The sequence below is a fragment of the Fukomys damarensis genome, unplaced genomic scaffold, assembly GCF_012274545.1.
Source record: "Fukomys damarensis isolate Sample0158 unplaced genomic scaffold, DMR_v1.0_HiC HiC_scaffold_9, whole genome shotgun sequence".
Taxonomy (NCBI): domain Eukaryota; kingdom Metazoa; phylum Chordata; class Mammalia; order Rodentia; family Bathyergidae; genus Fukomys; species Fukomys damarensis.
In genome coordinates, this window is record NW_022900921.1 from 49,930,026 (window position 1) to 49,944,791 (window position 14,766).

A 14,766-nucleotide genomic window follows, 5' to 3' on the forward strand; every position below is an offset into this window, starting at 1 on the left:
CTTTCTTTCTTTCTTTCTTTCCTTTTTTCCTTTTTTCCCCAGTACTGGGGATCAAACTCACAACGTTGTGCTTGCGAGGCAGGCATGGTGCCACTGAGTTAAATCCCCAGCCCAGATGGAGTTCCCTAAAGCAAGGCTACAGAGTGAGGTTGCTGTTCTTTGAACATTCAAAGGAAGAGGTACACTTGCTCGGAAAAAAACAAAAGGTGAAATCTGGCAGGGCAAGGCTGCTTACCCTATCTAAATGGAGGCTTACTGACTTATCTGCCTTGAGCATTGTAGTGAGGACTCAGGAGAACATTGGAAGGGACATTCCCTGGTGAATCCAGGAAGAGATCAGCTCTGTCTGGGAACTAGGGACGCAGATGGAGCTTGTGCTCAGAGAGGACGGAATAGTCAGTGACTGCTTAGCACAAGAGACCATCCCCATCTCCAGAGCTTTTGGGAACTGTCCTCACCCAGTCCTGTGTCTGCCTACAGCCATGCTGCCCTTTTTCTTCCAGGCCATGGAGGTTGCAGGGATCAAGGTCCTTTGCTGAGCCCCTCCTGTGTCCTAAGGTGCAGTGGGATTGCTGATAAGGGAGTTGCCACTGTCACTGGGCTTGGCAGTGGTCACTTCCTGCCTGACTTTACTCTCCAGACCTATAAAGTGTGCTGTGTCTCTGCCGTGTCCTCCCCAGTTCTGAGAATCAGTGGTAGCATCTATGGTGATGGACACTTTTTATACCTGGGGGACCTGTATTCTGCTCCCGTCCCTCCCATGAACTCAGTTACTGTGATGTTAGGTGAGAACCTCACTTTCAGTTTCACCATCTACAATGAGGTTCAGATGTGAAATCCCCTGACTTTAAGAGACATTGTAATAATATTCATATTTATTGTGTCTCACCAGTCAGTCATTATGACTGTGGCATTGTGGCGTGTGTTAGAGTTGAGCAGTTGCTTTCAGCAGACCCCTCAATGGGATGTGGATGCTCTGTGTTTAGGCTGGTACCCAGCCTTCTTTTGATATGAAGTTTAGTTTTTGTTCTCAAAAGTAAAAGAAATTGGCTTTGAAATGTTGGCTTGCAGGTACTTTAAGCTATCTAACCAGCTATGCTGTAAACCTGAGTTCCTTAAAAATATATTCTCCTCCTCTTCCTCCTCCTCCTCCTCCTCCTTCTCTTCCTCCTCCTCCTTGCCCCTCTCCCTCCCTCCATCCCTCCCTCTCTCTCTCTATTTCTCTCTACTCTCTCTCTCTCTCTATCTCTATCTCTATCTCTATCTCTCTCTTTCCCCTCTCTCCCTTCCTCCCTCCCTCCCTCCTCCTTTCTTTCTTCTTTTGGTCAACAGGGTCTTGCTCTGTACCAGGCTGGCCTCGAACTCCTTGGTCCCAAGCACTCCTCCTGCCTCAACCTCATAAGTGGCTGGGACTGCAAACAGATCCCACTTCACTGGGCTGAGAGCAGCTTTGCTTTCATCTCTGTCCCTGGTGCCTACTGTAGTAAGAAGTTTCTCCTAGAATATATAACAAGAAGAATGCCAAAGAGGTTAAAGACAGGAGCAGTCAAAACAGAAGGCTCTTTCAGGACCTAAGATGCCTGGGTACTGAGATGAACAATTTGAGATTCCAGGCTTTCTAGATCAAATATGAGCTTGGAACTCTACAGACATGCTCCTTGGGGCCTTGTGTGATTGGGCTGACCGCCTCTGACCTGCTGTCCTTTTGTGTTGCAGTAACATGGCCAATGCCCTGGCCAGCGCTACCTGTGAGCGCTGCAGGGGGGGCTTCGCACCTGCTGAGAAGATTGTGAACAGCAACGGCGAGCTGTACCATGAGCCCTGCTTCGTGTGTGCCCAGTGCTTCCAGCCCTTCCCCGATGGGCTTTTCTATGAGGTGAGCTGGCCACAGGCAGGCCTCTTCTTCCTTAGCTTTCCACCTCACCTACAAGTCCACACTGGGGACAAAGCTTCAGTGCAGCCCAGGCTGTGGAGTGGGCTGTCCTGTGTGGAGGAGGGAGGAGACCCTAGCGTGGGACAGGGCATCACTGCTGGTTGCAGGCCTAATACTGGAGGTTGGACCAAGGCCCAGCTATAGGTGGTAAGGAAAGAGGTAACACTGCTGTGACTCAGGATCTCTAATGGATAGCATTTCCTGTGATTAGGGGAGCTATACATCCTAGGGGTCCACACCAGCTGTCCAGCAGACACAGATCAAGGAGATGGTAACCGCGGCCATCCCTCACTGGGGAGACTGTGACCCAGGGCTCTCTGTGACTGAGAGGTGGTCACAGTCACAGATCTGCACAGTTAATTTGGAGCCACTTCGGTGGGTCTAGTTGACTTTCAGGTGCAATTATACAAGGCAGATGTCTGCAAGGACCACACTACAGCCTGGGGAGGTAGAGCTGGAAAGTGTTCCCTTGATGCATCCTCACTCTCTTCTCTGCTTCTATGGGAAAATCAGCTAATGTTCACAGTGTTTGCACAGGGCTCCAGGGGAGCACTGGTTTTCACCTTCTCTCCTTGGGCCCCCATCCTGGACCTTTCCCCTGTAACTCCTTGTGGCAGAGGTTGGAACAGCCTTGATACACAGGTATGTGACTGAAAGTGATTACCACTCCATCAGCCTGGGTTCCCTATGGGAACCCACTCCGCCCACCAGGGTTCTTCTCAGTGGTAAGATGCATCATTGTAATAGTGATTGTGTTACAGAAGGAATCAGTAAGTGACACACACAGAGGCAGCAGAATGGAAGTAAAATAACAAGTTTACTTATCAATAAGGGTCGATCACACGTAAGCCGTGCCTGGATCGACAACCCACTGGGTTACAACTCCTCCTTTTATAGGGTTTCACAGCCTTGACTTCATTTGGGTGGTTACATTTCATTCTCACAGTTCAAATCACGGTCACAGAATAGTTAATCTTTTCAATCCAGACGTAGCAGTTCTTTGCAGTTGGGGAGTTTACCATTAAAATTCGCCTAGTTATCTATTCTAGTCCATAGGAAGGGGGGTGTTCAGGGTTGGGGGGGTAAATGTTAGCAATGGGTTCTTTCATCTAGACACTTACAATCATGTGGCTCCAGTCTCTTTGGAGCTCAACGTCTTGATGTGCCCTGTTATCTCAGGGTAAGACCAAATGCCTCATTCCGCAATTAGTGCCTTCGGTGCCTATTCTGAGCAAAACAAACTGCTGTTAGAGACAGCAGAAGCCATTTTACACTGTAACACTTTATAGGTTTTTGCTATTTGTAAAAGTTTTCCCCATCAGTTGAGCCCAGGGAGCCCCAGAGATTGAACCTGGGAACAGCAGGCACTCTTCCAGCTCCTACCTTGGCTCCCTGCCTGCTGTTCCTTCCTGCCTCTCCCCTGTGTGTGTACAGGTGCTGGGGTTGGACACTTCACTGCTGACACCTGCTTCTGTCTCAAGGGCAGCAACCACACTAAGCAGGGTGACGTTGATTCACCCTGTCCGCCTGCCACCCTCCCTCCCCTGGGCTGTGACCATAAATACCTCCCAGGATTATTCCAGAAGATGCCCTGTGTATTGCCCAGCTTAAATTCTCAGGGGCTAAATGAAGGTTTCTATTTTAGCTACAATGTTTGTGATTAATTTATTTTCTAGACAGCAGACTTGTAACCTGCCCCCAGCACAGCAGCCACTAACTGTTTTGGCCAAGGGCCAGTTTCCATGAAAGACATTTTTTTTTTACATGGATGGGGGAAAAGAGTGGTTTTTGCATTTATTGGTCACTTTATTTCTATTATTACACTATAATATATAATGAAATAATTATACAGCTAAACATAATGTAGGATCAGTGGGACCCTTGAGCTTGTCTTTCTGCAACTAGATAATCCTGTATGGACATGATAGGCAACAGTGACCCCCAAAGTATGTTGCTTAAGTCCGTTCTACTCAGTAATCTCACTTTGGTTGCTGTCACTGCAGAGAACAGTACTTCAAAGATAGGAGTCATAATGTCTACCACCAGATGCACCTGTACAATTGAAAGACATCAGAGCAATTTCAGTAGTATGTCAAGGTTCTTAGCGTTTTTGGACAAGGCCAGTCACAGAGAGACTATAAATGGGTGCCTTGTCCATGATTACTGACCTCAGCATGTGGGATTGTAGTGATGCTAAAAGAGTAATCTGTCTGTCAGTACTGTGGCTCCTGTACACTGCTGCAGCCTCCACTCATCCTCTAGTGTGCAGAAAGGATGAACTGTCAAATGACCACTCAGTGGTGGCATCAGGAAGCTGGCCACCTGCCATTTCCTCTGAAGGTGCCCATGTAGCTGTGATGGCTCGTAAGTCTGGTTTTGTGACCTCTTAATTATCTCCTGTAAAGGGAGAACCATCTTTTTTCCCCAAGGTGAAATGAAACCAGCAGTTCAGAGTGATCCAGAAGAATGTCCAGTCTGTATGGTCTGAGCCTAGAACCAGGAACTTTGGGCACTGTGCCTGTTGTGTTTGGACCAGGTTGTTGTTGCAGCCTCAGATCATCCTTGTTTGGGTTCCTCAGTGTGCCTTTTCCCATCCCAGGATGACTAACAGGAAAGGCCCATTTCTAGTGAGTGGTTTGGTGGCAGGATAATTAGCAGAGTACACTCAGCATTTTGCTTCTTGTCCTGTGGACCCAAAGAGGTGGGCATGGCAGTGGGCACTTCCTATGCCCCCCACCTCAGAGCAGCTTGTGGCCAACAGTGGGAATCATGTTTTCATTTGGGTTGGAATAAGATCCTCAGGTATGGGCCCAGTTCCAGCCTGGCTGCCAGGATTTATGGCATGGAGTCTTGTGTTTCCTGGCTTCAAGGGACATACGGGACTGTTTTTGGAATCCTTTTTTATTTGCCTGATGATACATTTGTATTAACCAAAGGAGCCTAAACTCCTGTTGCGATGACTTGCTCTGGGACACCTATCACAGGGCTCCGTGGGTAATTCTCCCAGAGAGCATCCTCTGTGCTTGGCTTTGGGGGACTGTGCTGGACATTTTGTATTCAGGGATGTGGTCAGTTTGGGGACTGTGGGGTATAGCCGTAATATCGTTCCATTAAGGGTTTTGCTCTTCTTGTCCCCTAATTTCAAAAAAACTCACCCTTTTTAAGGAAGAGTCCTGTGAGCAAAGCAGCATAGGACAAGAGGGGAGCAGCCACCTGAGGCCACATGGGCAGCCACAGGCAGACTGGTCATGCTTTTTGTTTCTGTCTCTTGCCTCGGCTCTTTTTTTTTCCCTGAGACAGGGTCTTTCTGTGTTGCCCAGGCTGGCCTTGAACTCACAGCAATTCTCCTGCCTCAGCCTCCTGAGTGTTAGCAATATAAGTGTGCACCATCATGCTCAGCAACCATTTATATCAGATCTTAAAAGTTCTACTCAGAGGCTGGCGTGTAATTCAGTGATGAGGTACTTACCTAATATGTGCAAGATCCTCAATTCAATTCCCAATACTTCAAAAATGTACTCAAATTACAATGAATCTCAATTTGATGTCATCTTATGTAGTGTTTATATTCATTCTTTACCTTCTACTGACAGATACAATATGTGTATTAACTGCTAAACTAGCTTTGTTTTGTTTTAACCTGTCTACATCTTTTTCTTACCAGTCAGTATACATCATCTCATTCAACACAGTAAAACTTGATCATTTCTAACTAAATTAATGGAATTGAGTTTTCTTGATTTCTGAATTCAATTACCAGTAAACGCTAAACATCCAACTTTTGTACATACCAAATTGAATTCAGTGATTAGGTTCAATGTTACGTTTAGTGACCTTAAAAAGAAAAATTTGATTCAGTTCTCATCCAGTTCAGTGTATCCAGAATTATGGAAAGAATTAAGTTCATGAACCAAGGCATCACTGTATCCAGCATATTAGAGCTCCTTCTTTTGTATTTAAAAGTGAAGCAAAATTTTCTGGCAGAAATCAAATCTGCTTCAGCTGATTTGACAGTGAAAACTGACTTTAACAGTTGAGTTGTGGTGGATATATTCACCAAAAATGCAGGCTGTATCTACAGCTATAATGGAAAAACTGAATCAACAACTAACACATCATTAAAACAAATTTTAGTGATCAAATAATACACAACAACCTGCATATAACCTGTGAGGAGCACAAAGAATGAAGAGGAGTCATTACTATAAAATTCCCATGACTTAATTATATCAAATGTTAGCTATCTTTAAAAAGAGGAGCACCCTCCCCACCAAGATAAAATAGAAGGCTGAAAGGGGCAGTGGATTTAGCTTAGTGACACTGCTGCCTACCTTGCAAGCGCAGTGTCCCAAGATCAATCTCTGGTACAAAAAAAAAAAAAAAAAAAAAGGCTGAAATTAATGTTGAAACTGAAATTAATGTTGAACCCTATTGCGCCTATTGGGAACCTGTTTTTAGCACAGGACATGAAAATTTCACATTATATATACATCTTAATTACAGGGTGTGTCAGGGTAATCAGTTATAATATAATAAATATATGAGAATGAATTTAGAGTGAATGAAATACAAACAGTTCAAGAAGGAAAATGAAGGCTACACACTCTCCAGCTGCTAAAATGAGTGCTTATTCATTTCATTGTTTTGTTTTGAAATGGACCCTCCGTTGCCCAGGATGGGTTCAGCCAGCTCGCCCACCTTGGTTTCCTGAGCAGCTGAGGCATGTGTGCTTACCAGCTACACCCACTATTGATGGTTTTAATGGGTTTGGGGTATTTCCAGACAGTATTAAAAGTGCCTTGTCCATGATTACTGACCTCAACATGTGGGGTTGTAGTGATGCTGAAAGAGTGATCTGTCTGTCAGTACTATGGCTCCTGTATACTGCCGCAGCCTCCCTTTGTAAATATGTATACAGTGAAAAGGTCTGCATGGATTTAAAAAAAAAAAAAAAAAAGGGGAAGGCTGTTGTTGGTCCACATGTGCATATTTTCTGGGCAGAGGAGTGCACAGTTTTCATCTGATTGTAAAGGTAACATGTGAGCAGAAAAGCAAGCAGCACAGTCTGAGGAGGCCAAACTCAGGTGCTGTGTCCTGGCTAAGAGCACCCTTACCCCAGAAGGACAGTGTGTAGAAGGTCCTATACTTTACCTACTTGAAGTCCTAAATTTTTAGGGCAGAGCTCTTACCTCCAAACCACTTTCCTAGATGTCTCCATGAAACATTTGCATCCCTTCTCTTTCAGTTTGAAGGCAGGAAGTATTGTGAACATGACTTCCAGATGCTTTTTGCTCCTTGTTGCCACCAGTGTGGTAAGTTTTACTGTCAAATGTAAAAAAGCAAGTTTCCAGTTGCCTAAGCTATTTAAAATATTACAGTGCCGATGGGGAAGCTGGGTTTTGGTGCTCATAATATAAATACCTTGAGAGGTACTTTATCTGCTCCCTTCCCTATTTTTACCATCCAATACCAGTGTAGAGAGAATTGGTCTTATAGACAACAGAGCAGGTGGCCAGAATTATTCTCCTGCAGGGAGGCTCTCTGTGTGGACGAAGTGCTCCAGTCGCCCACAGGCATCACCTCATTGGTTGGCCACAGTCTGCCAGACTGTTGGTAGGGATTGGTGAACACACGAAGAATTTGGTAATGGTTTAGTGAAGGAGGAGATTAAGTAGAAATTACAAGAAATGATCCAGTAGGGACATCAGTTAATGCAATGGGTAATGCATGTGCTTAGCCAGGTTTTGAGTTCAATCCCCAGCACCAAAACTAATAAAACCAAAGAAAAGAAGATAATGAAAAAAAGAAAATATGCTGTGAATTTCAGTTGTCTATGTCAGAAATGCCCAAAAATATACAAAAGATAACAAGAGAGCCCAGGACATTAAAACAAAAGCCAGAATCAAACATGTGATAAAAACAGCCCAAAAATATGGTTCCAGGACCAAACCCAAGGATTCCTATAAAGTAAAGGCCATTTTTCCTGTGTGTTACTTACTCTAGGAGATACCATTTAGAAGTTCTCCTTTGTGGGAAAAGGTGTGAACACTTTTCCTCCCTTTTTTCCATGTTTGCTTTAGCATGGAAGGTGCCAGTATGGACCTGCTTTGTTTCTTTCCTGCAGGTGAATTCATCATTGGCCGTGTCATCAAAGCCATGAACAACAGCTGGCATCCCGAGTGCTTCTGCTGTGATCTCTGCCAGGAGGTGCTAGCGGACATCGGCTTTGTTAAGAATGCTGGCAGGTGGGAGTTTGGGGTGTGCCTTCCCTTGGGGATGTGGGTCGCTGAGGTGGCTGTTACAAGGCATTTTCCCTGTTGGGGGACAGAACTCAGTACCCTGGGTAGCGTCTCTGGCTCTGTGCAACCCCTGGGGGTTCTGGGCATAAAGGGATTGTGTTGAACATCAGTCTGTAGCTTGAATCACTGTTAAGCATAGGTGAAATTTTTTTTTTAAGACATAGTTTCTTTAAGTTATTCTTAGAGATATGAGAAGCATGATTCTTTTTAATGATTAGAAAGAACTTAAGACTGAATTTCCATTTTGCCCTGCTTAGACACTTGTGTCGCCCCTGTCATAATCGAGAGAAAGCCCGAGGTCTGGGGAAGTACATCTGCCAGAAGTGCCATGCCATCATCGATGAACAACCCCTGGTCTTCAAGAATGACCCCTATCATCCGGACCACTTCAATTGTGCCAACTGCGGGTACCACATCCATTCTATCCCTGAATGGATACAGGGCTTCTGTTACTCCAGAAGAACAAATTCTCTGAAGCATTCAGGGTGGAAAATCATAGACCAAGGAAGGTCGGGAGTGTGGCCAGCCACCCAGCACCTTAGGGTGCCTATGTTCAGTGCTGTGCACTTCCTCCCCTGGCCCTGAGAGTGTACGTGCACAGACACATGTGCACACACATGCTCAGTATGTGTAATAATGTTAACATCATTTTCCACAGGACAGTTTAAAAACAAGTTGTAGACATTGTGACTGTGTGCATCTCTTGAGAATGAAGTCGTTTTCCCACAGAACAATACTTTTCTCAGGCCTAAGAATATTAATAATTTTACGTCATATATGAAGTGCATATTGAAATAGCTCCAGTTATCCCTAAAACTATTTTTTATCACTGTTTTTCCAACATAGGATCCCCCAAAAGCCTTATTTACAGATACAACTTTTACAGTTGTGATAATTAGGGTGTTATCTTAAAATATGGTAAATCACATTCATTTACTTTCACTTGATTACATTGTTAATTTTTGGGTCTTCAAAAATTCTATGAGTGCAAGGATCCAAGTTTGATCCCTGGTACAAAAACAAAGTCTATAGGAATTGTTAGGCCTTTGTGAGTCTATATGAGTTTTATGGGGGTTTTGTTATCTTTTTTTGTTTTGAGTAAGTCTAGAAAATTATTTAAACCAAGTGAAATCCAAACAAGTCCATCTGGCTGATTGGGGCTATCACTGGCTAAATGTTTGCTGGCACAAAATAACAGATAACTTAAGCATCTGGGGACAGGATTCTGGGCATTTCATTGTTTTTTTGTTTGTTTGTTTTTTTCTGTTAACCTAAGTTTATAATAAGCGAGTCCCATAACAGCTTGTGATGGTTTCAGTGATTGTTAGCAAACTAGTCTCCAAGATCCTCAGGGTTGGAAGGACAACACTAAGGCCGTCCTTGGCACTGTGACTTCTGAGGGTGGCCATGGGCCAGGATGTGTTGTAATGAGTTGAGTGACAATGTTGGCTGTGGCTGGTGTGGCGCATGTGCCTGGCCTCTTGTGCTTTGCCTTCATCATGAGAGGCTGGAGATCCCCTCAGGCCTGTACCTTTGTTATTCTGGTCACTTCTAGAGCAGGTGGAGGAAGTCACACCTCGTTATAGTGACCTTTTCCAGACCTGCAAGCTTGTGGGCCGCCACTCCTCTTGGCAGGGTTGCTCAGTTGCCTCCTTCTTCTGCACAGGAAGGAGCTGACCGCTGATGCCAGGGAGCTGAAGGGGGAGCTCTACTGCCTACCATGCCATGACAAGATGGGAGTGCCCATATGTGGGGCCTGCCGGCGGCCTATTGAGGGGCGTGTGGTGAACGCTATGGGCAAGCAGTGGCATGTGGAGGTGAGTCCCGATGGGCGCAGGGTGGCCAGCAACTCAGCAATTCTTAAGGGCAGATGTAGGCATTTGAGAGGTGGCTGACATTGTATGTGTTAAAAATGTAGAATAGTGGGCCGGGGATTTAGTTCAGTGGTTCCAGCGCCTGCCTCAAAAGCACAAGGACCTGAGTTGGATTCCCGGTACCAAAAACAGGGCCACACCCTGACACAACCTAGCAAAGACTCAGCATGTGTCTCTCTGAAGAGAGAGCAACTTGGGGGCTACTTTAGTAGATGGATAAAATATGGCACTTAATAAGTGACTTTATTGGGCCAGGGATTTAGCTCAGTGGTGCCGCCACCTGCCTTGCAAGTGCAAGGTCCTGAGTTCGATCCCCAGTACCAAAAAAAATAAGTGACTTTATCAAATTTTTTTCCAGCATTTTGTTTGTGCCAAGTGTGAGAAGCCTTTTCTTGGACATCGCCATTATGAGAGGAAGGGCCTGGCATACTGTGAGACTCATTATAACCAGGTACTGACTTAGACTTGGGGGACACCAGGGTTACATTTATGGATTTTAGCTACCAGGACACTTGTTGGGAAATGTACATTAGTTTACAGAGATTTATTTTTAACTTTTTGAGAAATAATTTCAGACTCAGAAAAGTTGTAAAATAAAAATATAAAGAATCCCCATGTAACTCACACTCACTATTTCCTGTGTTATTTGCATGTGTTGGATCTTGCTGTGCAAATCACAACCTTACATAAACACAGATACCTTAATACTTGGATACATAGATGCAAAACAGAAATGCTTTTTTTATAATGAGCATTTAACAGTAAGTTTAGCATGTCTTCACCCCTAAGGACTTGAATGTCTGTTTCTGAAGGATAGGAACTCTTACATAACTGTGGGCATTGGTGCTGCCATAGTACTCTAATCCATTTACTTTAGTTTCATCGCTTGGCCAAATAATGTCTGCATAGCAGTTTTTTCTACTCCAAGCCTGGATCTAGCCTAGGCTGTCAGGTTCCTTCAGCCTCCTCAGAACTGGAGCAGTTCCAAGGCTTTAATAGGTGAGTTCACCAACCCACTCCTCCTGCCCAGGTTTAGGTGGTGCCATACTGGCTGGAACTTTAGGCAGCCCGTCTCCTCAGAGCACTGGTGTCACCAGCTGATGTCTGCCCTAGGATTCACAGTTGCTCTGCATCTGATAGGCAGGCAGTGGGCAATGTCCTGCCCTCTGCCCAGGGCTCAACGGGCACCATGATAACTGAAGGCTCTGACTGCTCTGATTGAAGGCAATGCCTATCTGTTCTAAGTAATAGAGAGGAAATCATTCTAAGTGCCAGAAAGAACTGAAGTGTCCTGAGTGTTGAATGTTCAAAGCGAATTCCAACACACCTTGACCTTTTGCTATTGCTTTTTTTTTTTCAGCTCTTTGGAGATGTTTGTTTCCACTGCAACCGTGTCATAGAAGGTGATGGTGAGTGTCTACGTCCCTGTAAGGCTCCATCTTGGCACAGATACCAGTGGCCATGTGAACATTGAGGGAGACTGTTGTTGCCATTGTTTGGGATTATCAGTTAGTTTTTTCTCTCTTTGGCCTATTTCCCCAGTAAGGCACCACAGGAAAGAGGTTAGTACCTCAGACTGAGTATGTGACTCATGGAGGTGAGTGCTTTAGGCTGCTACCAGTGCTCTCAGCCAGACATGAGACAGGTTCCCAGTTCCTGAGAGCCCTGATGATTGGGAGCATGTGACGCCCCACAGTAATAGCTGGCAGCCCCTGCAGCCTCGCTGGATCCCACAGCCTCCCTGCTGGTGGTCAGGCAGGGCTGACTCACGGTAGAAAGGAAGCAGCTGTGTTTGTAGAGTCATTGGCACAGGTCTGCTAGGGAATTCCTGACAGTCCTGACCCTCGTGGTTCTCAGCGGACATCACAGGCTCAGTGAAGGTGTTGCGGAAGCGTGTCCCTTTCAGTATGTGAGAGCTGGCTCAGGATAGTGGTCCAGGGCCATGAGAGTAACCGGCTCATACTAGGAAGCTGGCTGCCAGGTGGAGGATGTGCTTCTGTTATTGTTAGTGCTGGTACAGACATGTCAATAGGCAAAAAGTTCACGTCTGGAATTTTAAAAGTATTCTAGGCCTGTGGTGGAGAACCTACAGCACTCGTGCTGCAGCAGGCGGTTGTATCATTGAAAGCTCTAAAAGATTTGTCATTGCTATCCTGGGCCATCTCTTTCTTTGATGGACCAACAGCAGAAGGACAGAAATAGCCGCCAGGTCCAAAAGGCTGGGCTGTAGGACATGCTCAGCGGGATGCAAGTGCAGTTGCCGCCTTGTCCATGAACTGAGGGGCACAATTTTTGTGCCATAGGTTCCTAAGGAAAGGGAAAAGTTACTGTGAAGAGCGAAAAAGGCAATAATCTCCCAAATGGAAGACCTTAGTGCTTGTTTTCCATGCTTGTGTAAAAAATATGAAAACTATAGCCTCAATAAGTGAATAAAATGGGTCGATTCTGAGCATTTTAATTAATGGCACTGAGCTTGTCTTCTCTGTGAGAGGTTCTCGAGCCCCTTCCCTGGGTGCCCTGAGAGCTGCCTTAGTTCACTGCAGAGCTGGAAACCGCAGCTCCCTGCCCCCTGAGTACCGCGTGTCCCTGTGACCAGTCTCTCTCTTCCCCAGTGGTCTCCGCCCTTAATAAGGCCTGGTGTGTAAACTGTTTTGCCTGCTCCACCTGCCACACCAAGCTGACACTCAAGTAAGTCTGTTCTCTCTGTTCTGGGGATTCCTGGGTTGAGGACTTGGTGACATTTAATAGTCCTAGGATTTTTTTTAAGAGTTATTTGATCCCTATTTCTTCTTTCTGTTGAGGTCTTCTGAAAGTAAATTTTCTTCTTTTAATTGTTCCCTGTTCTTTCTTCTGTTCCTTCTTTGTCCTGCTCAAAGGGATAAGTTTGTTGAAATTGATCTAAAACCAGTCTGCAAACACTGTTATGAGAAAATGCCAGAAGAATTTAAGAGGCGACTGGCCAAACGGGAGAGAGAAGCGAAGGATAAAGACAAGCAGAAAAAGAAAAAGCCAGTCTGTTTGTAAACTTTTCTGTCCCTTCTATCACCATTTTACTACTTTCTTCTTTGGTTAGTCCCTGTAGAGTTGTTTTTGTTCTGTATTTGCTTTTGTTTTCCTTCTTGGGATGCTTTCAATCAGAGATTGAAATATAGTATGTGTCCTGCACAGTGTTGCTTCTTTTGCTGAATTATTACCATTATAAGGCCTAATGAGGCCCACACCTACTACGAGTTGTGCACACGTTTCCTTTTCTTGACAACAAACTCACCTCTGCTTAAATAACAGTGTGGCAGAGAGGTCTTTCCTTTCAATACACAGTGGATAAGTTTTAAAGTACTTTTGTCTAAGAACTATACCTCCAAGTTCCTGGTCTGTGGTTTATTTGCCTAAAATTATTTAATTCAGAATTGTAAATGTTTGACTTTTTTTAAAACCACATGTGTTCCAAGTTCTCAGCCACCTTTCATGTCTACGCAAAGTTTCATTTACAGATGAGACACCTACTGTCCAAGGTGTCCCACATGTGCCTCACACGATGTCCATACTTCCTGTTTCTGAATTCATTTCCTGAATGTCTTCAAGCTCTTCCATTCCTGATCTTTATGAAAAGTATTTCAATCTTTGACATTCTATTTAATTACCAGCATGATTGTTTCATTTTTTTACCTCATGGTCATTACTGTATCTGAGCTCTAAAGATTTTTTTTTATTATTTCACTTTTTCATGTTTCCTGTAGAGGAAGTAAAAGGCAAATATGAGTTTAAAATGTTAGAATACTTGCTAAGTAGTCGCTCTAAAAGCAGGAATAACTTATTTAAACTTACAAAAGATGGCAGCTTCTGTAGCTTTTATTCTAAGAAGATTTTGGGAGAAATTTTTAACTTAATCTTGCTATTTAAATAATCAGACTGCCCTGTGCTCACTTCGGCAGTGCATATAATAACTAGACTGCCCTGGGAGGCATTTGATTTCCCCGCTGGATTGCAATAGTCAAGGGACTGTTGGGACCAGCTTATCTGTAAAAAACAGCTGGAGAATAACTCCCAGTTGGGTATTCTAAAAACAGGAGATTTTTCATTTTAAATATGTGGTTAGGAATTAACTTTGTTGTTAGCATTTCTCTTTAAAATTACCTCGAAGCTGGGCTGGGGATTTAGCTCAGTGGTTCCGGCGCCTGCCTTGCAAGCGCAAGGGCCCAAGTTTGATCCCTGGTACCAAGAAAAATAAAATAACCTCAAAGCAAATAATCTGGTATACTTTAAAATGCATGAAGAATTATATCAGATTTTATAATTCTCATCAGAGATGACCATGAACCACTAACTTGATCCACAGATGCCTCCAAAATATAATTTCACAGCAAATGAACAAATTCTAAAGTTATATATTTACTCAATTCAAAGAGCCTGGATTCCAGTAGTACTAAGCAACTGCACCTGCCTACTAAAAATGCATTACGCATGATCAAGAGGCCATGTGAAAGTTGTCCTGTCTGGGGCCAGGTGTGGTTGAGCACACCTGTAATCCCAGCACTCAGGAGGCTGAGGCAGGAATATCACCATGAGTTTGAGGCCAGTCTGGTCTGCATAGTGAATTCAAAGTCAGCCTGAACTATATAATGAGACCCTGTCTCAAAAAAAAAAAAAAAAAAAAAAAAAG

At 44.3% G+C, this 14,766-nt stretch overlaps 1 protein-coding gene across 7 annotated transcripts in view; it reads left to right on the forward strand.

The window, feature by feature from the left end:
* Lims1 (LIM zinc finger domain containing 1) overlaps positions 1–14,766 on the forward strand; it is a 106,935-nt gene that overhangs the window by 90,765 nt on the left and 1,404 nt on the right. For 4 of the 7 annotated variants that reach the window (XM_010609966.2, XM_010609986.3, XM_010609953.3 and 1 more), the window contains 9 exons: positions 1,717–1,876; positions 7,179–7,245; positions 8,058–8,178; positions 8,490–8,639; positions 9,899–10,049; positions 10,465–10,557; positions 11,467–11,515; positions 12,719–12,794; positions 12,983–13,174. In XM_010609966.2, the coding sequence (XP_010608268.1) occupies positions 1,717–1,876; positions 7,179–7,245; positions 8,058–8,178; positions 8,490–8,639; positions 9,899–10,049; positions 10,465–10,557; positions 11,467–11,515; positions 12,719–12,794; positions 12,983–13,130 (1,015 nt within the window). In that variant the 3' untranslated portion in view covers positions 13,131–13,174. The remainder of the gene's footprint in view (positions 1–1,716; positions 1,877–7,178; positions 7,246–8,057; positions 8,179–8,489; positions 8,640–9,898; positions 10,050–10,464; positions 10,558–11,466; positions 11,516–12,718; positions 12,795–12,982; positions 13,175–14,766) is intronic. The other 3 variants (XM_010609959.3, XM_010609946.1, XM_033761747.1) reach the window with 2 other exon arrangements.